At 38.2% G+C, this 20,085-nt stretch overlaps 1 protein-coding gene across 7 annotated transcripts in view; it reads right to left on the bottom strand.

Moving 5' to 3' along the window:
* Positions 1-20,085, bottom strand: part of MGAT4A (alpha-1,3-mannosyl-glycoprotein 4-beta-N-acetylglucosaminyltransferase A) — a 108,582-nt gene that overhangs the window by 48,089 nt on the left and 40,408 nt on the right. For all 7 annotated transcript variants that reach the window (XR_008618813.1, XM_055088918.1, XM_028497059.2 and 4 more), the window contains 2 exons: positions 10,934-11,101; positions 8,444-8,584 (listed from right to left, as the gene is read on the bottom strand). Coding sequence is in view for 6 of the 7 variants with exons in the window: in XM_055088918.1 (XP_054944893.1) it covers positions 8,444-8,584; positions 10,934-11,101 (309 nt within the window). In the remaining variant the exon portion in view is untranslated. The remainder of the gene's footprint in view (positions 1-8,443; positions 8,585-10,933; positions 11,102-20,085) is intronic.

Consider the following 20,085-nt stretch of genomic DNA (forward strand, 5'->3'; position numbering starts at 1 on the left):
TTAAAGAACTACCTGCTGTCCTCTACTAATCAGTAAGTGCCATTTTGGTAGGTAACCTGTGGAGGGTCTTTTCTCAGCCATCCTGCTCAGAATGGACCCTTCATCTGAAGACATGCGTGTTTCTGCGACTGAAACAAATTTTCCTCTATTATTCGTTTGATTATTTCTCCCCTTCACTCTGTTCTCTTCTTCTGAAATTCCTATTAGGTAGATGTTAGAATGTTTGTCTATCCCAATTCTTTGTGCCCTTTATGTTGCATTCTGGAAGAACTACACAGCTCAATCTTTCTGATCACTAATTCGATCTTCAGCTGTGTCTATTCTGCTTATCTGACCATTTATATGGAAAATTAAAATATAATTATTGACATAAAAACACAAAGATTTCTAACTGATCCTTTTATAATAGTCACTTATGAGTTGTCCTTTCTCATCCCTCTGAAAATATTTTATGTTTTATTTTTATATTATATTCTGTGTGCTCTACAAGTCATTGAGTCATTCATGATGTTGGTCTTCTTAAGTGTTTGGGAACCCTAGTTGTATAAGATGGCCCTTTACCCATCTGTAGTTGTTGTGTCTGTTTACTGCAGCCTGCCTCTGTAAATCTGTGGGAGCATCTGGACGTGGTGTGGGTGGGAGTTTTTTGTTCTGGATGTGAGAATTCCAACCCCTCTGCTGAGCGGGTCAGTAGCTGCCTCCAGCACAATTCTCCCTCCTTACCCTTAGGAAGGCTTAGCTGGTCTGAGTGCTGATCCTTAATCAGCCTGACTGCTGAAGAACACAATTCTTAGCAAAAAACGCTTTTCTCTGATCTAAAAAACTGAAGTTCTTAATATAAAGTGCCTAGATAGGTTTTAGGGCTCCACAAAACCCCAGAAATTACATACAAAATTACTTTTTCTATGTGTATTTTTCTAAGTAGAAGGTTGATAACTTTCCTAAGATAGCCAAAGGGTTCTATTACTCTAAAAATATTAAGAACCATTGCTGAAAGATTTTTAATGTAACTCTGTGGGTTGTCTGGTTTTTTTCCCCCAAGTTGTCTGCTTTTTCTACCTTTAAAAAACAGTTTCAACTTAATAAGAATGTTAACCACTGAAAAGCTGGGCGACCAAGACTGTATTATATTTATTATGGATAAAGTCATAAACAAATGGGCTAGAATAAGCATCTTCAAAAAAGAAAGAGAATGTCACATTCATAAAATAAGAAGAGCTGACTATAAAAGAACTTACTAGAGACCTTGGAAGTTTTAAATAACTTTAAAAATACTTCTACTTTCTTTTCATTTGCTTCTTATTCATGAGGAAATAGTCTAAACCAAAAAATGCATGAAATGGCTAAGGCAACTTACCCAAACAGTGATTATTAAAGGAAGAGACAAACTATCAACTTCAGAAATAATTAATGATCAATGTTTTAAAGAACATAATATAGAACATACTACATACCTTATTAGTCTTTGTAATCCAGTATGTACCATAAAAATAAATATTTCTTGATTCAATAAAGACATGGAAGAATGAGTTAGTCTGAACATAATTTAAGAGTTATCACCTCCATAGGAAAAGTGTATAATTTTAAATGATTCATAAAATAGAAAGATGGCAGAACTAAAAAATAATGAATGTGAAAACTTAAACTTAGAATATCGAAAACCAGTAAAATACCTAAGAATACTATTGAATCAAATGCAGATTGAATAAGCTTTTCAAAAACATTATCATAAAGATGCATTTCAATACCTAAAAAGTAATGATTTTGTCATTTGTTAAAGACTTAGGAGCAAAATAATATTTTTGTCTCTACATCCTTAAATCTACAAAGAAAAGATTAACAAAGTCAAAATGGAGAAATAAAAAGTATAAAAGAATCATATGTAAGTCTCACAAGGAAAACTCAAGAAGCTCTGGTGACTCTAACAAGAGGAGAAAAAAATGATATAGATTATCTTTCAGGTATTTTGGGAAAAAGATGCAAACCAAATTATTTCTATTATTGCATGAAAGGTTAAATACAAGTGACTATATACTTATATTTCTGTAAGAAAAGTACGGGCAGACATATGAAAAACTTTCTTGACATGACTGTAAGAGCTATTAATGTTGAAATAAGATACAAGAAAAAAAGTTATTTTTTACCTCTCAAATTTTTAAAATAGAAAAGTTTCAAAAGTTTACACAAACTTTTTATTCTTTGACCTGCCTTTTTAAAAATTTATTTATTTTTAACATCTTTATTGGACTATAATTGCTTTACAATGTTGTGTTAGTTTCTGCTGTACAACAAAGTGAATCAACTATATGCGTACATATATCCCCATATCCCCTCCCTCTTGCGTCTCCCTCCCACCCTCCCTATCCCACTCCTCTAGGTGGTCACAAAGCACCGAGCTGATCTCCCTGCACTATGCAGCTGCTTCCCACTAGCTACCTATTTTACATTTGGTTGTGCATATATGTCAATGCTACTCTCTCACTTCGTCCCACCTTACCCTTTACCCTCCCCGAATCCTCAAGCCCATTCTCTATGTCTGCGTCTTTATTTCTCTCCTGCCCCTAGGTTCATCAAAACCGTTTTTTTCGTTGTTTTTTTTTTTTAAGATTCCATATATATGTGTTAGCATACGGTATTTGCTTTTCTCTTTATGACTTACTTCACTCTGTATGACAGATTCTAGGCCCATCCACCTCACTACAAATAACTCAATTTTGTTTCTTTTTATGTCTGAGTAATATTCCATTGTATATATGTGCCACATCTTCTTTATCCATTCATCTGTTGGTGGGCACTTAGGTTGCTTCCAGGCTATTGTAAATAGTGCTGCAATGAACATTGTGGTACATGACTCTTTTTGAATTATGGTTCACTCAGGGTATATGCCTAATAGTGTGATTGCTGGGTCATACGGTAGTTCCATTTTTAGTTTTTTAAGGAACCTCCATACTGTTCTCCATAGTGGCTGTATCAATTTACATTCCCACCAACAGTGCAAGAGGGTTCCCTTTTCTTCACACTGTCTTCAGTATTTATTGTTTATAGAATTTTTGATGATGGCCACTCTGACCAGTGTGAGGTGATACCTCACTGTGGTTTTGATATGGTTTTCTCTAATGATTACTGATGTTGAGCATCTTTTCATGTGTTTGTTGGCAATCTGTATATCTTCTTTGCAGAAATGTCTACTTAGGTTTTCTGCCCATTTTTGTTTGGATTGTTTGTTTTTTTGAGATTGCGCTGCATGAGCTGCTTGTATATTTTGGAGATTAATCCTTTGTCAGTTGGTTTGTTTGCAAATATTCACAAAGTGTTCTGCCTATGTTTTCGTCTAAGAGTTTTATAGTGTCTGGCCTTAATTTAGGTCTTTAATCCATTTTGAGTTTATTTTTGTGTATGGTGTTAGGAAGTGTTCTAATTTCATTCTTTTACATGCAACTGTCCAGTTTTCCCAGCACCACTTACTGAAGAGGTTGTCTTTTCGCCATCATATTCTCTTGCCACCTTTATCAAAGATAAGGTGACCATATGTGCATGGGTTTATCTCTGGGCTTTCTATCCTATTCCATTGATCTATATTTCTGTTTTTGTGCCAGTACCATACTGTCTTGATTACTGTAGTTTTGTAGTACAGTCTGAAGTCCAGGAGCCTGATTCCTCCAGCTCCGTTTTTCTTTCTCAAGATTGCTTTGGCTATTCGGGGTCTTTTGTGTTTCCATACAAATTGTGAAATATTTTGTTCTAGTTCTGTGAAAAACGCCACTGGTAATTTGATAGGGATTGCATTGAATTTGTAGATTGCTTTGGGTAATAGAATCGTTTTCACAATGCCAATGCTTCCAATCTGAGAACATGCTCTCTCTCTCCATCTGTTTGTATCATCTTTAATTTCTATCATCAATGTCTTATAGTTTTCTGCATACAGGTCTTTTGTCTCCTTAGGTAGGTTTATACCTAGGTATTTTATCCTTTTGGTTGCAATGGTAAATGGGAATATTTCCTTAATTTATCTTTCAGATTTTTCATCATTGGTGTATAGGAATGCAAGAGATTTCTGTGCATTAATTTTGTATCCTGCTACTCTACCAAATTCACTGATTAGCTCCAGCAGTTTTCTGGTAGCATCTTTAGGATCCTCTATGTATAGTCTCATGTCACCTGCAAGCAGTGACAGTTTTACTTCTTCTGTTCCAATTTGGATGCATTTAATTTCTTTTTCTTCCCTGATTGCTGTGGCTAAAACTTCCAAAACTATGTTGAAAAACAGTGGTGAGAGTGGGCAACCTTGTCTTGTTCCTGATCTTAGAGAAAATGCTTTCAGTGTTTCACCATTGAGAACAATGTTGGCTGTGGGTTTGTCATATATGGCCTTTATTATGTTGAGGAAAGATCCCTCTATGCCTACTTTCTGGAGGGTTTTTATCATAAATAGGTGTTGAATTTTGTCAGAAGCTTTTTCTGCATCTATGTTGGTTTGAGTCTTCTCCCTTTTTTTCTTGATGAGTCTGGCTAATGGTTTATCAATTTTGTTTATCTTCTCAAAGAACCAGATTTTAGTTGTACTGTTCTTTACTATTGTTTCCTTCATTTCTTTTTCATTTATTTCTGACCTTAACATAGAGTTGCTTGTAGTAATCTCACATGATCCTTTGTATTTCTGCAGTGTCACTGGTTACTTCTCCTTTTTCATTTCTTATTCTGTTGGTTTGAGTCTTCTCCCTTTTTTTCTTGATGAGTCTGGCTAATGGTTTATTGATTTCTTTCCTTCTGCTAACTTTGGGGGTTTTTTTGTTCTTCATTTCTAATTGCTTTAGGTATAAGGTTAGGTTGTTTATTTGAGATGTTTCTTGTTCTTTGAGGTGGGATTGTATTGCTATAAACTTCCCTCTTAGAACTGCTCTTGTCACATCCCACAGGTTTTCAGTCACTGTGTTTTCATTGTCATTTGTTTCTAGGTATTTTTTGATTTCTTCTTTGATTTCTTCAGTGATCTCTTGGTTATTTAGTACTGTATTGTTTAGCCTCCATGTGTTTGTATATTTTACATTTTTTTTTCCCGTAACTGATGTCTAGTCTCATAGAACGGTGGTCAGAAAAGATACTTGATAACGATTTCAATTTGCTTAAATTTACCAAGGCTTGACTTGTGACCCAAGATATGGTCTATCCTGGAGAATGTTCCACGAGCACTTGAGAAGAAAATGTATTCTCTTGTTTTTGGATGTAATGTCCTATAAATATCAATTAAGTTCATCTTGTTTAATGTGTCATTTAAAGCTTATGTTTCCTTATTTATTTTCATTTTGGATGATCTGTCCATTGGTGTAAGTGAGGTGTTAAAGTGTCCATTGGTGTAAGTGGCGTGTTAAAGTCCCCTACTATGATTGTGTTACTGTAGATTTCCTCTTCTATGGCTGTTAGCATTTGCCTTATGTATTGAGGTACTCCTATGTTGGGTGCATAAATATTTAAAATGGTTATATATTTTTCTTGGATTGATCCCTTATTATTTAGTGTCCTTCTTTGTCTCTTGTAACAATCTTTAAGTCTATTTTGTCTGATATGAGAATTGCTACTCCAGCTTTCTTTTGATTTCCATTTGCATGGAATATCTTTTTCCATCCCCTCACTTTCAGTCTGTGTGTCCCTAGGTCTGAAGTGGGTCTCTTGTATACAGCACATATATGGGTCTTGTTTTTGTATCCATTCCATCAGTCTATGTCTTTTGGTTGGAGCATTTAATCCATTTACATTTAAGATAATTTTCAATATGTATGTTCCTACTACCATTTTCTTCATTGTTTTGGTTTTGGTTTTGTAGGTTCTTTTCTTCTCTTGTATTTCCCACTTAGAGAAGTTCCTTTAGCATTTGTTGTAGAGCTAGTTTGGTGGTGCTGAATTCTCTTAGCTTTTGCTTGTCTGTAAAGGTTTTCATTTCTCTGTCAAAGCTGAATGAGATCCTTGCTGGGTAGAGTAATCTTGGTTGTAGGTTCTTCCCTTTCATCACTTTAAATATGCCCTGCCACTCCCTTCTGGCTTGCAGAGTTTCTGCTGAAAGATCAGCTGTTAACCTTATGGGGATTCCCGTGTATATTATTTGTTGTTTTTCACTTGCTACTTTTAATATTTTTTCTTTGTATTTAATTTTTGATAGTTTGAATAATATGTGTCTCGGCATGTTTCTCTTTGGGTTTATCCTGCATGGGACTCTGCACTTCCTGGACTTGATCGACTATTTCCGTTTCCATGTTAGGGAAGTTTTTGACTACAATCTCTTCAAATATTTTCTCAGACCCTTTCTTTTTCTCTTCTTCCTCTGGGGTCCCTGTAATTCGAATGTTGCTGCATTTAATGTTGTCTCAGGTCTCTGAGATTGTCCTTAATTCTTTTCATTCTTTTTCTTTATTCTGCTCCCTGGCAGTTATTTCCACCATTTTATCTTCCAGGTCACTTACCCATTCTTCTGCCTCTGTTATTCTGCTATTGATTCCTTCTAGAGTATTTTTAATTTCAGTTATTGTGCTCATCACTGTTTCTTTGCTCTTTAGTTCTTCTAGATCCTTGTTAAATGTTTCTTGTATTTTCTCCATTTGGATTCCAAGATTTGGGGTCATCTTTACTGTCATTACTCTGAATTCTTTTTCAGGTAGGCTGCCTATTTCGTCTTCATTTATTTGGTCTTGTAGGTTTTTATCTTGCTCCTTCATCTGTAACACATTTTTTGTCATTTCTTTTTTTTTTTTTTGATGGGTGAGGCTATATTCCTATCTTACTTGTTGTTTGGCCTGAGGTGTCCAGCACTGGAGTTTGCAGGCAGTTGGACAGAGCCAGGTCTTGATGCTGAGATGAGAACCTCCAGGAGGCCTCACTCTGATTAATATTCCCTGGGGTCTGAGGTTCTCTGTTAGTCCAGCGGTTAGGAATTGGAGGCTCCCACCACAGGAACTTTGGCCCAACCTCTGGCCTGGGAACCAAGATCCCGCAAGCTGCATGGCGTGGCAAAAGAAAAAGAAAGAAAGAAAGAAAAAAGGAGCAGTACAATATCAAAGAATAAAAAACAAAATAAAATTAGAAAAATAAAAAATATATTAGGAAAAATAGAAATATAATTGAAACAACTGCAACAAGGTAAAATAAAACCACAACATAAAAAAGAAAAAAAAGGGGGGTGAACAAGCCAAAAGGAGAGAACAAAAACAAAGGATAAGGAATAAAATAAAATTAGAAAAATAAAAGATTAGGAAAAATAAGAATATAAATGAATCAACAAGGTAAAACAACCCATCTAAAAGAAGAAAAAAGGGAAAAAAAAAAGCCTTGGCTATGGGGGCGGAGTTTAGGCAGGGGTGGAACTTAGGCAGGGGTGGGGTTTAGGGTGCGGGGTAACAAGGCGGGTGGGGGGTGACGTTTGAGCATGCGGCGGGTCCTAGGCTCAAGACGCACACAGCCAGAAAAAGCTTTGGGGGCAGGGCCTAGGCAGGGTGACGTTAAAGCATGGGGAGGGGCCTCTGCTTAGGACCTGCATGGAAGGGGAGAAGCAGCACGTCCAAAGGAGGGCCTCTGGAGTGCGGAGTTCCGGAGTTTGGAGGTAAGGCCCTGAGTGAGGGTGTGTGGGTGGGGTTTAGGCCCAGTGCATTGCAGGGGGTCTCTGAGTGTAGAGGTGGGGGTGTAGGGTCGGGCCTTGGGCTCTGCTCTGCAAGAGAGAGGCTCCAAGGGTAGAGGATTAGGCCCAGAAGCCCAACAGGCTCCCCAGTGCCTAAGTGGACAGGGTAAGCGCTGGCCACGTTCCCTTTTGTTCCTCCACGCCCCTCCCCCACCGTCTCCCCCAGGGTCTCCCCCATCGCCACTGGACCCCTAACCGTGGGTGGGTCCCGCTGGGTGTAGGAACTCCTCCCCTCTCCCAGCCACCCCTCAGGGGTGCTGGACCCGGAGGTCTGGCCTTTATTTTTGCTCCCCTTCCCTCCTTCCCACTCCCTCAGGACCCGCGTGGCTGGAGGGGGCCTCGGTGGGCAGAGGAGCAGGCCTGGGATATCAGCAGGCTCCCCGGGGCCCAAGTGGGCAGGGGAAACCTGGCCACGCTCCCTTTTGATCCTCTGCTCTCCCAGTGGTTCCCCAATTTCCCGCTTTGACATGGGATCCCTTCCCCTCCCCCAGCCGCCCCTCAGAGACGCCAGTCCCGTCCCTCCTCCACTTCTCCTCTCCCTTCACTCCCCCCACTCCCCACGTCCTACCCCATCACTGGGGGTTCCTCCTGCCCCTTAGGTGTCCATGGTCCCCCACCGGTGCCTGGTAGGTGCCCTAGTTGTGCAGAGATGCGAATTCTGCATCCTCCTAGTTCGCCATCTTGACTCCTGACCTGCCTGACTTCTAATGGTCAACATAATACTCCAAGATATAATTAAGACCAGCAGTGCAAATACAATAGGAAACAAAACAAACATACCTCCTGTTCTTCCGTTACCAATCTGCACAACAGGTTGAAGGCTTCCTTCATTTTGTAATAAATGAGGCAAATGATAATAAATACTTGGCACTTGAAGAGATTTTTTGCTTGTTAACTCCCTCAAGAGCTTTAGGGTACCATCTGAAATACATAAGTATAATCAATCCACGGTAATACCTTACTTATAGAAGTTGCTGATGTTACAAAGATAGTGGTAAAAATTTATGAGAATTAAAAGAATTTTCTATCCTAATTTCATACTTTGGTCAATGAGATTTCTATGGACACTTAGGCAACCAGAGTCTCACAGAGTCATGATGATGAGAACAGTCTGAATGAAGCTAAAAAGGTTAGCCAGAGTACCACGAGAAGATAGAATGTGAACCACTCACCTTTATAATGTGTCAGAACTCAAGCTCTGGGGGACAGACTGTAAACACGCTATCCATTCATGAAAATGTAAAAATAATAAGTACAACGACCACCAGTAACTTTCACTTTTTTTTTTTTTTTTTCCCCCGGTACGCGGGCCTCTCACTGTTGTGGCCTCTCCCGTTGCGGAGCACAGGCTCTGGACGCGCAGGCTCAGCAGCCGTGGCTCATGGGCCTAGCCGCTCCGCGGCATGTAGGATCTTCCCAGACTGGGGCACGAACCCGTGTCCCCTGCATTGGCAGGCGGACTCTCAACCACTGCACCATCAGGGAAGCCCCACTTTCACTTTTTTATGCTATTACATTTGACCAAAATTTCACATGGAAAATTTTTTTTTAGTTCAAGTACACTAATTTAAACAGCACAAGTTGAGAATGTTTGGTACAGTTCATAACTTTCAAATCATTTTTCAGTTTTTATGAGAGGAACCAATGAACCATTTAATATAATAGAAAATAAAACCTTGATAGGATAATCAATATTGTTTTAAAATTCCATGGAACTAGAACTTAACCTTTTAAATAAGTTAGCAGTAAGGACTTGCAGTCTCAATAACAATTTTATACAGAGCAATATGAAAATTCCCTTAAAATATTCTGAATATTCAGAACCAAAAGTTCACAAAAGAAATGAAACTATCACACGTGAAATTAAAGTTTAACCTCATGTAAAAGCAACAACTACAAATTACAAGACAACAATATCTACCCATCAAATTAAGTTAGCAGATTAAACAGTAATATTAAATTGTGGTGATAATGTGATAAATGTTTCAGCTATTAAGAATAGCATCAAAACCCTTAAAACATTCCTGCCCTATTATTCAGTAATTTCCCTTTTAGGAATTTAACTTTTATGCAATCAATAAATATTTAGTGAATTATCGGTTTTGTTCCAGCCACAGTGGCATGTGTTTGGAAATCAACAGTCATCAAAAACACAGATTCTGTTTTTAAGAAAGTCATAATCTAATGAAAATAACTTAAGGCCTACCATAAAAGTAATTGATTTATATACAGAGATGTTCTTCACAGAGTTATAAATTCAGGGACAAAAACAACCCAGAAAAATCCTATTTGCCTATTTGTAGAAAAATATTTAATATGTTATAGTATATGATTACCTGATATATATGTCATCAAAAATGGTATTTTAAAAGAATATTCAATGCCATAGTAAAATGCTAATAGCATAATTTCAAGAGCAAAAATAAGGCCATAAAACACACAATTACAATTTTGAAGAAAAATATACATGGAAAAAAGACTAGAAGAAAACAAAGAATGTTAACCATTCCATAATTGTAAATGTTACTGTGCCATAATACAAATTTTATAATCAGGAGGGGAAGAAACGGGCATGAATCTCTAAAAATAAGGTAAGGTAGTGAATCTCCAGATGAGAGGAATTAATGGTGAAAGATTATAACATATAATGCTAAATGAAAAAGTATATTATTCTTGGAAGATTATGCAGATTTGGAGTCAATTGATTATATACATATATCAATTTAGTCATTAGAATAAGAATAAGAAAGAAACAGAAGATGGTTGATATTCATTTCACTCAGACCAGAATTTCTCGGAGAGGGAACAGGTGAGGTACCCCCAAAAGTACCCATTATAAAACTATATCTTTTTATTTCTTATAAGTCATATCTGAGAGCACTAATTGCTTCAAATAGCTCAAAGGTTCCCCAGAGTCCATCTGAAGTCCACACAAGTCACAACAGAAACATGCATAAACACCAAGTTAAATTTTAGTCTCATTCTCAATGTTTTTTTTAAAAGGTGCTGGTTCTTCACTATTGGCAATGAAATTTATACAACTGAAACTTAATATTACTCTCTTTAAATCAAATTTAGCAATTAATAAACTTTTTAAATTTTATAATTATAATTAACCACAATAGAAAAAGTTTTGTATGGTGATTTTTCTCTCTGTAGAGGGTAACAAATGTTGGCTGATAAGCGACTCTAGACAACTTTCAAAGAGAGTATTTCACATAACCCGTTGAAAATGAAATCTTTTCATAAAACCAAAAATATCGTCTGTACCTGAAAATTTATTCACCGTATCCTTACTTCTGTTTGTTTCTGCTCCTACACGCTTGAACTGCTGTACAATGGCACTGAGTTCGGAAGACCGCTGAGAGATTCTGTGTTCAGCTATTCGGAGACGTTCTTTTAAAGCAAGAAATTCTCGTTGATAAGCAATCAGTTTTTCTAGAAGCAAAACCAAAAGTTATTAGTATATTTCTTAAAAAAAAAACCCACTATAATCAAAACAGAATTGTAACATTATGGATTTTAAAGTTGCATTTTTCAGAAACAGATATTCATTTATGAATTCATTGAGACAAATTGAAAATAAAAAAGAGCCCCAACTAACAAAGTGGTGGCAAAGCCACCACTAACTTAGTGCTATTACTATCTCTAAGAATATGGGCGCTTTCTAATTAGCACTTCAGAAAGTTAAAGATAGGGAGAAAAAGACAAAGTTTTTGGAATTAACACTTCAAGCATAATACCAACATCACTTCTCAAAAGGTACAAACAACTATAAAGACCCTATTTGTATGAAGATAGAGATGAAACATTGAAACTAATGATAATATATCTAATAATATAATGAATATAACATATTTTATAGCATAACCACTCATTTCCATAGGCTGTTTCCTCTGTACTTCCTATTCTGCAAAAACTTCCCTAGGCCAGACTTTGGTCAAATTCCTGATCCCTAACAACTCAATCAGGTAGATGTTAAGATGACCCTAAAAGTCAATTATTTGAATTTAAGAGAATCACAAGTCAGGAAAGCCTGGTCTGGGAAATAAAAGTGGATTTTATGAGGATAAACGTAGGCATTGAAGCAATAGTATGAGACAGCTCAGATACAAAGTACACAGTGAGAAGAGGCCCCAAGACAGAACTGGACACCAAAATCTAAGAGAGGCAGAAAGGAAACCATGCATTTATCTTGATCAGCAGCACTGGAAGGGAGCTGAGGCTGGTAAATGGTCCGAGCAATTTCCACAACCTCATAAAACTAAGAAAAATCAACAACCGTTTCAGCTTCTCTATCAAGCTAGATAATCTAAGGCTACTATTTTGACATCTAAACAAGACAAACCTTGGAAAGACTGTTTTTAATTTATATTGTAATCTCTGCTTTACTCAATCAAGGATGGAATCGTTCTGTACAAAACAGAATTAAGAAATATAAGTCTGCCTGTCTCATAAAGCTAGCCTTAAAAATAGTCAATTATATTATTCTTTGGCCCTTACATAAAGGACCACAGAGTAAATACCTCTGAAGAATTCTGTGGCAGGGAAGAAAGTCTCCCCTGCTTAACTGTCATATTTCCCTGTACTGAACAATGTATTAATAAGCAGCTCTAGTTTCCATAATTTGCTGGCTTTAGGAGGAAAGGAAGGGAGGGGGGTTGTGATTAGGAAAGGGCATACAGGGGAGCCTCAGGGTGCCATCAAGGTTCTATTTATTGACCTGGTTACTGGTTAAATAAAATTCATTACTATACATCCATGGTTTAGGCACTTTTCCATATGTGTTAATTGACAATAGAAGAAATGTTAAAAAGATACTCTTCATAAACACAAAACTATAAACAATTATACTATAACAATTATAACAAGAGGCACACAAGAGTTATGTGATAAAAACTATAAGCTTTTTCCTGAAGCCTGTAATGGAAGAAAAAAATGAAGTCATTTATTAATCCCAATCTTGCCCCAAAAAAAGATAAATCCTACCCTAAACTAATAATAAATGCAACACTTTTTAAAACATCAACGAAATTTTTTTGGAACTTGAATTTTGACATGTGATTCTAAAATTCATGTAAAAAACAGAATGTTTTTAAAAGGTCAAAAAAATCTAGAAATAATAATAGGTAACTTGCTCTGAAATCAGAACATACTATAAGGCTATAGAAATGAAAACCGTGTTAAATGCAAAGTCTAAATAGTAGGGACAAGGGCCATTCACGCCAAGCAGATTGTGTCCAAAACGAGCATGAGTGAACTGTCCTGTGATTTCTTCCCCCTTTACCTCTTACCACTTACATGGTGCCAAGATAGTGTATTCTAGACATCTGCCACTAAAAAAGAATTAGAACCCTTTGGAAAAATAACTTTAAGATGAACCTGGGGCATTCTTGAGTCAAGTAAGAGAATGTAATGTTATTTTATTTTATTTTAGCATCTTTATTGGAGTATAACTGCTTTACAATGGTGTGTTAGTTTCTGCTGGATAACAAAGTGAATCAGCTATATGCATACATATATCCCCATATCCCCTCCCTCTTGTGTCTCCCTCCCTCCCTCCCTATCCCACTCCTCTAGGTGGTCACAAAGCACCGAGCTGCTCTCCCTGTGCTATGCAGCTGCTTCCCACTAGCTATCTTACATTTTATAGTGTATATATGTCAGTGCTACTCTCACTTCATCCCAGCTTACCCTTCCCCCTCCCCATGTCCTCAAGTCCATTCTCTACGTCTCTGTCTTTATTTCTGTCCTGCCCTTAGGTTAATCAGAACCTTTATTTTTTTTCTTAGATTCCATATATATGTGTAGCATACAATATTTGTTTTACTCATTCTGACTTACTTCACTCTGTATGACAGACTCTAGGTCCATCCACCTCACTACAAATAACTCAATTTCATTTTTTTATGGCTAATATTCCATTGTATATATGATCTTCTTTATCCACTCACCTGTCAATGAACACTTAGGTTGCTTCCATGTCCTAGCTATTGTAAATAAAGCTTCAATGAACATTGTGGTACATGACTCTTCTTGAATTATGGTTTTCTCAGGGTATATGCCCAGTAGTGGGATTACAGGGTCATACGGTAGTTTTACTTTTAGTTCTTTAATGAACCTCCATACTGTTCTCCATAGAGGCTGTATCAATTAACACTCCCACCAACAGTGCAGGAGGGTTCCTTTTCTCCACACCCTCTCCAGCGTTTACTGTTTGTAGATTTTTTGATAATGGCCATTCTGACTGGTTTGAGGTGATAACTCATTGCAGTTTTGACTTGCATTCCTCTAATGATTAGTGATGTTGAGCATCTTTTCATGTGTTTGTTGGCAATCTGTATATCTTCTTTGGAGAAATATCTACTTCAGTCTTCTACCCATTTATGGATCGGGTTGTTTGCTTTTTTGAGATTGAGCTGCATGAGCTGCTTGTGTATTTCGGACATTAATCGTTTGTCAGTTGCCTCGTTTGCAAATATTTTCTCGCATTCTAAGGGTGGTCTTTTCATTTTGTTTATGGTTTCCTTTGCTGTGCAAAATCTTTTAAGTTTCATTAGGTCCCTTTTTTTTGTTTGTTTTTATTTCCATTTCTCTAGGAGGTGGGTCAAAAAGGATCTTGCTGTGATTTATGTCATAGAGTGTTCTGCCTACGTTTTCCTCTAAGAGTTTGACAGTGTCTGGCCTTACATTTGGTCTTTAATCCTTTTTGAGTTTATTTTTGTGTATGGTGTTAGGAAGTGTTCTAATTTCATTCTTTTACATGCAGCTGTCCAGCTTTCCCAGCACCACTTATTGAAGAGGCTGCCTTTTCTCCACTGTATACTCTTGCCTCCTTTATCAAACATAAGGTGACCATGTGTGTGTGGGTTCTCTCTGGGCTTTCTATCCTATTCCATTGATCTATATTTCTGTTTTTGTGTCATTACCATATTGTCTTGATTACTGTAGCTTTGTAGTATAGTCTGAAGTCTGGGAACCTGATTCTTCCAGCTCCATTTTTCTTTTTTAGATTGCTTTGGCTATTGGGGTCGTTTGTGTTTCCATACAAATTGTGACATTTTTTGTTCTAGTTCTGTGAAATATGCCATTGGGGGCTTCCCTGGTGGCACAGTGGTTGAGAATCTGCCTGTAATGCAGGAGACATGGATTCGAGCCCTGGTCTGGGAGGATCCCACATGCCATGGAGCAACTAGGCCTGTGAGCCGCAACTACTGAGCCTGCGCGTCTGGAGCCTGTGCTCCGCAATGAGAGTCCGCGATAGTGAGAGGCCCGCGCACCACGATGCAGAGTGGTCCCCGCTTGCCACAACTAGAGAAAGCCCTCGCACAGAAACAAAGACCCAACACAGCATAAATAAATAAATAAACTCCTACCCCCAACATCTTAAAAAAAAAATGCCATTGGTAGTTTGATGGGGATTGCATTGAATCTGTAGATTGCTTTGGGCAGTATAGTCATTTTCACAATATTGATTCTTCCAATCCAAGAACATGGTATATCTCTCCATCTGTTTGTATCACCTTTAATTTCTTTCACCAGTGTCTTATACTTTTCTGCATACAGGACTTTTGTCTCCGTAGGTAGGTTTATTCCTAGGTATTCTATCCTTTTTGTTGCAATGGTAAATGGGAGTGTTTCCTGAAATTCTCTTTCAGATTTTTCATTACCTGTGTATAGGAATGCAAGAGATTTCTGTGCATTAATTTTGTATCCTGCTACTCTACGAAATACACTGATTAGCTCTAGTAGTTTTCTGGTAGCATCTTTAGGCTTCTCTATGTATAGTAACATGTCATCTGCAAACAGTGACCTTTTTACTTCTCTTCTGATTTGGATTCCTTTTATTTCTTTTTCTTCCCTGATTCCTGTGGCTAAAATTTCCAAAACTATGTTGAATAACAGTGGTGAGAGTGGGCAACCTTGTCTTGTTCCTGATCTTAGAGGAAATGCTTCCAGTTTTTTCACCATTGAGAACGATGTTGGTTGTGGGTTTGTCATACATGGCTTTTATTATGTTGAGGTAGGTTCCCTCTATGCCTACTTTCTGGAGAGTTTTTATCATAAATGGGTGTTGAATTTTGTCGAAAGCTTTTTCTGCATCTATTAAGTTTATCATATAGTTTTTATCCTTCAATTTGTTAATATGGTGTATCAAATTGACTGATTTCATACATTGAAGAATCCTTGCATTCCTGAGATAAACCCCACTTGATCATGGTGTATGATCCTTTTAATGTGCTGTTGGATTCTATTTGCTAGTATTTTGTTGAGGATTTTTGTATCTATGTGCATCAGTGATGTTAGCCTGTAGTTTTCTTTTTTTGTGACATCTCTGTATGGTTTTCGTATCAGGGTGGTGATGGCCTCATAGAATGAGTTTAGGAGTGTTCCTCCCTCTGCTATATTTTGGAAGAGTTTGAGAATGGTAGGTGTTAGCGCTTCTCTAAATGTTTGATAGAATTCTCCTTTGAAGCCATCTGGTCCTGGGCTTTTGTTTGTTGGAAGATTTTTAATCACAGTTTCAATTTCAGTGCTTGTGACTGGTCTCTTTATATTTTCTATTTCTTCCTGGTTCAGTCTCAGAAGGTTGTGCTTTTCTAAGAATTTGTCCATTTCTTCCAGGTTGTCCATTTTATTGGCATAGAGTTGCTTATAGTAATCTCCCATGATCCTCTGTGTTTCTGCAGTGTCAGTTGTTACTTCTTTCTCCTTTTTCATTTGTAATTCTGTTGATGTGAGTCTTCTCCCTTTTTTTTCTTGATAAGTCTGGCTAATGGTTTATCAAGTTTGTTTATTTTCTCAAAGAACCAGCTTTTAGTTTTATTGATCTTTGTTACTGTTTTCTTCACTTCTTTTTCACTTATTTCTAATCTGATCTTTATGATTTCTTTCCTTCTGCTAACTTTGGGTTTTTTTGTTGTTCTTCTTCTTCTTTCTCTAATTGCTTTAGGTGCAAAGTTAGGCTGTTTATTTTAGATTTTCCTTGTTTCTTGAGGTAGGACTGTATTGCTATAAACTTCCCTCTTAGAACTGTTTTTGCTGCATCCCATAGGTTTTGGGTTAAAGTGTTTTCATTGTCATTTGTTTCTAGGTATTTTTTGATTTCCTCTTTGATTTCTTCAGTGATCTCTTGGCTATTTAGTAGCTTATTGTTTAGCCTCCATGTGTTTGTATTTTTTAGTTTTTTTTTCCTGTAATCGATACCTAGTCTCATAGCATTGTGGTCGGAAAAGATACTTGATACGATTTCAGTTTGCTTAAATTTACCAAAGCTTGATTTGTTATGCAAGATATGGTCTATCCTGTAGAATGTTCCATGAGCACTTGAGAAAAAAGTGTATTCTGTTGTTTTTGGATGGAATGTCCTATAAATATCAATTAAGTCCATCTTGTTTAATATATCATTTAAAGTTTGTGTTTCCTTATTTGTTTTCATTTTGGATGATCTGTCCATTGGTGAAAGTGGGGTGTTAAACTCCCCTACTATGATTGTGTTACATTCAATATCTCCTTTTATGGCTGTTAGCATTTGCCTTATGTACTGAGGTGCTCCTATGTTGCGCGCATAAATATTTATAATTGTTATATCTTCTTCTTGGATTGATCCCTTGATCATTATGTAGTGTCCTTGTCTCTTGTAACAGTCTTTATTTTAAAGTCTAAGAAAATGTTATTTTAAAAAAAGGACATGGACTGCAATTTTAAAAAATTAAATTTAAAAAAAATAATAAAAGCGAGAAGTTCAAGATGGTGGAAAAGTAAGACGTGGACATCACCCTCCTACCCACAAATACATCAGGAATACATCTACATGTGGAAAAACTCCTACAGAACACCTACTGAATGCTTGCGGAAGACCTCAGACCTCCCTAAAGGCAAGGAACTCCTCACGTACCTGGGTAGGGCAAAGAAAAAAGAAAAAACACAGAGAAAAGAATAGAGACAGGATCTGCACCACTGGGAGCGAGCTTTAAGGAGGAAAAGTTTCCCCACCATAGGAAGCCCCTTCCCTGGTGGAGACAGTGGGTGGCGGGGGGGAAGCTTCGGAGCCACAGAGGAGAGCACAGCAACAGGGGTGCAGAGGGCAGAGCGGAGAGATTCCTGCACAGAGGATCGGTGCCAACCAGCACTCACCAGCCTGAGAGGCTTGTCTGCTCACGCACCTGGGCAGGTGGGGGCTGGGAGCTGAGGCTCGGGCTTCGGAGGTCAAATCCCCAGGGAGAGGACTGGGGTTGGCTGCATAAACACAGGCTTAAGCGGGCTAGTGTACCACAGCTATCAGGGAGGGAGCCTGGGAAAAAGTCTGGAACTGCCTAAGAGGCAAGAAGCCATTGTTTTGGGGTGTGCGAGGAGAGGGGATTCAGAGCACCGCCTAAATGAGCTCCAGCGATGGGCGTGAGCTGCGGCTATCAGCGCAGACACCAGAAACGGGCATGAAATGCTGAGGCTGCTGCTGCAGCCACCAAGAAGCATGCATACAAGCACAGGTCCTATCCACACCTCCCCTCCAGGGAGCCTGTGCAGCCCGCCAATGCCAGGGTCCTGTGATCCAGGGACAACTTCCCAGAACAAATGGCGTGCCTCAGGCTGTTGCAACGTCATGCCGGCCTCTGCTGCCACAGGCTGGCCCCGCATTCCATACCACTCCCTCTCCCCGGCCTGAGTGAGCCAGAGCCCCCTAATCAGCTGCTACCTTAACCCCATCCTCTTTGGACGGGAACAGACGCCCTCAGGAGACCTACACACAGAGGCGAGGCCAAATCCAAAGCTGAACCCCAGGAGCGGTGCGCACAAAGAAGAGAAAGGGAAATCTCTCCCAGCAGCTTCAGAAGCAGCGGATTAAATCTCCAAAATCAACTTGATGTACCCTGCATCTGTGGAATACCTGAATAGACAACGAATCATCCCAAAATTGAGGCAGTAGACTTTGGGAGCAATGATATATATTTTTTATTCCTTTTTCTCTTTTTGTGAATGTGTATTTGTATGCTTCTTTGTGCGATTTTGTCTGTATAGCTTTGCTGTTACCATTTGTCCTAGGGTTCTGTCTGTCTGGTTTTGGGGGGTTTATTTTTTGGGTTTTTTTTAGTATACTTTTTAGTGCTTGTTATCATTGGTGGATTTGTTTTTTGGTTTGGTTGCTCTCTTCTTTCTTTCTTTCTTTTTCTTTTTCCTTTTTTATTACTTTTCAATTTCTTTTATTTTTAATAATTATTTTTTATTTTAATAAATTTAATATTTTTTTCTTTCTTTTTTTCTCCCTTTTCTTCTGAGCCGTGAGGCTGACAGGGTCTTGGTGCTCCGGCCAGGTGTCAGGCCTGTGCCTCTGAGGTGGGAGAGCCAAGTTCGGGACACTGGTCACCAGAGGGCTCCCAGCTACACATAAAATATCAAACAGCGAAAGCTCTCCCAGAGACGTCCATCTCAACGCAAATACCCAGCTCCACTCAACGACCATCAAGCTGCAGTGCTGCCCACCCTATGACAAACAACCAGCAAGCCAGGAACACAACTGCACGCATTAGCAGAGAGGCTGCCTAAAATCATAATAATGTCACAGACACCCCAAAACACACCACCGGACACGGACCTGACCACCAGAAAGACAAGATCCAGCCCCATCAACCCGAACACAGGCACTAGTCCCCTACACCAGGAAGCCTACACAACCCCTTGAACCAGCCTTAGACACTGGGGTCAGACACCAAAAACAACGGGAATTACGAACCTGCAGCCTGTGAAAAGGAGACCCCAAACACAGTAAGTTAAGCGAAATGAGAAGACAGAGAAACACACAGCAGATGAAGGAGCAAGGTAAAAACCCATCAGACCAAACAAATGAAAAGGAAATAGGCAGTCAATCTGAAAAAGAATTCAGAGTAATGATAGTAAAGATGATCCAAACTCTTGGATATAGAATGCAGAAATTACAAGAAACATTTAACAGGGACCTAGAAGAATTAAAGAGCAAACAAACAATGATGAACACCACAATATATGAAACTAAATATTCTCTAGAAGGAATCAATAGCAGAATAACTGAGGCAGAAAAACGGATAAGTGACCTGAAGATAAAATAGTAGAAATAACTACTGCAGAGCAGAATTAAAAAAAAAAAAAGACTGAAAAGAATTGAGGACAGTCTCAGAGACATGTGGGACAATATTAAACGCACCAACATTCGAATTATAGGGTTCCCAGAAGAAGAGAAAAAGAAAGGGATGAGAAAATATTTGAAGAGATAATAGTTGAAACCTTCCCTAATATGGGAAAGGAAATAGTTAATCAAGTCCAGGAAGTGCAGAGAGTCCCATACAGGATAAATCCAAGGAGAAACACGCCAAGACACATATTAATGAAACTGTCAAAAATTAAATACAAAGAAAACATATTAAAAGCAGCAAGGGAAAAACAACAAA

This window comes from Physeter macrocephalus, chromosome 12 (assembly GCF_002837175.3).
Source record: "Physeter macrocephalus isolate SW-GA chromosome 12, ASM283717v5, whole genome shotgun sequence".
Lineage (NCBI taxonomy): Eukaryota > Metazoa > Chordata > Mammalia > Artiodactyla > Physeteridae > Physeter > Physeter macrocephalus.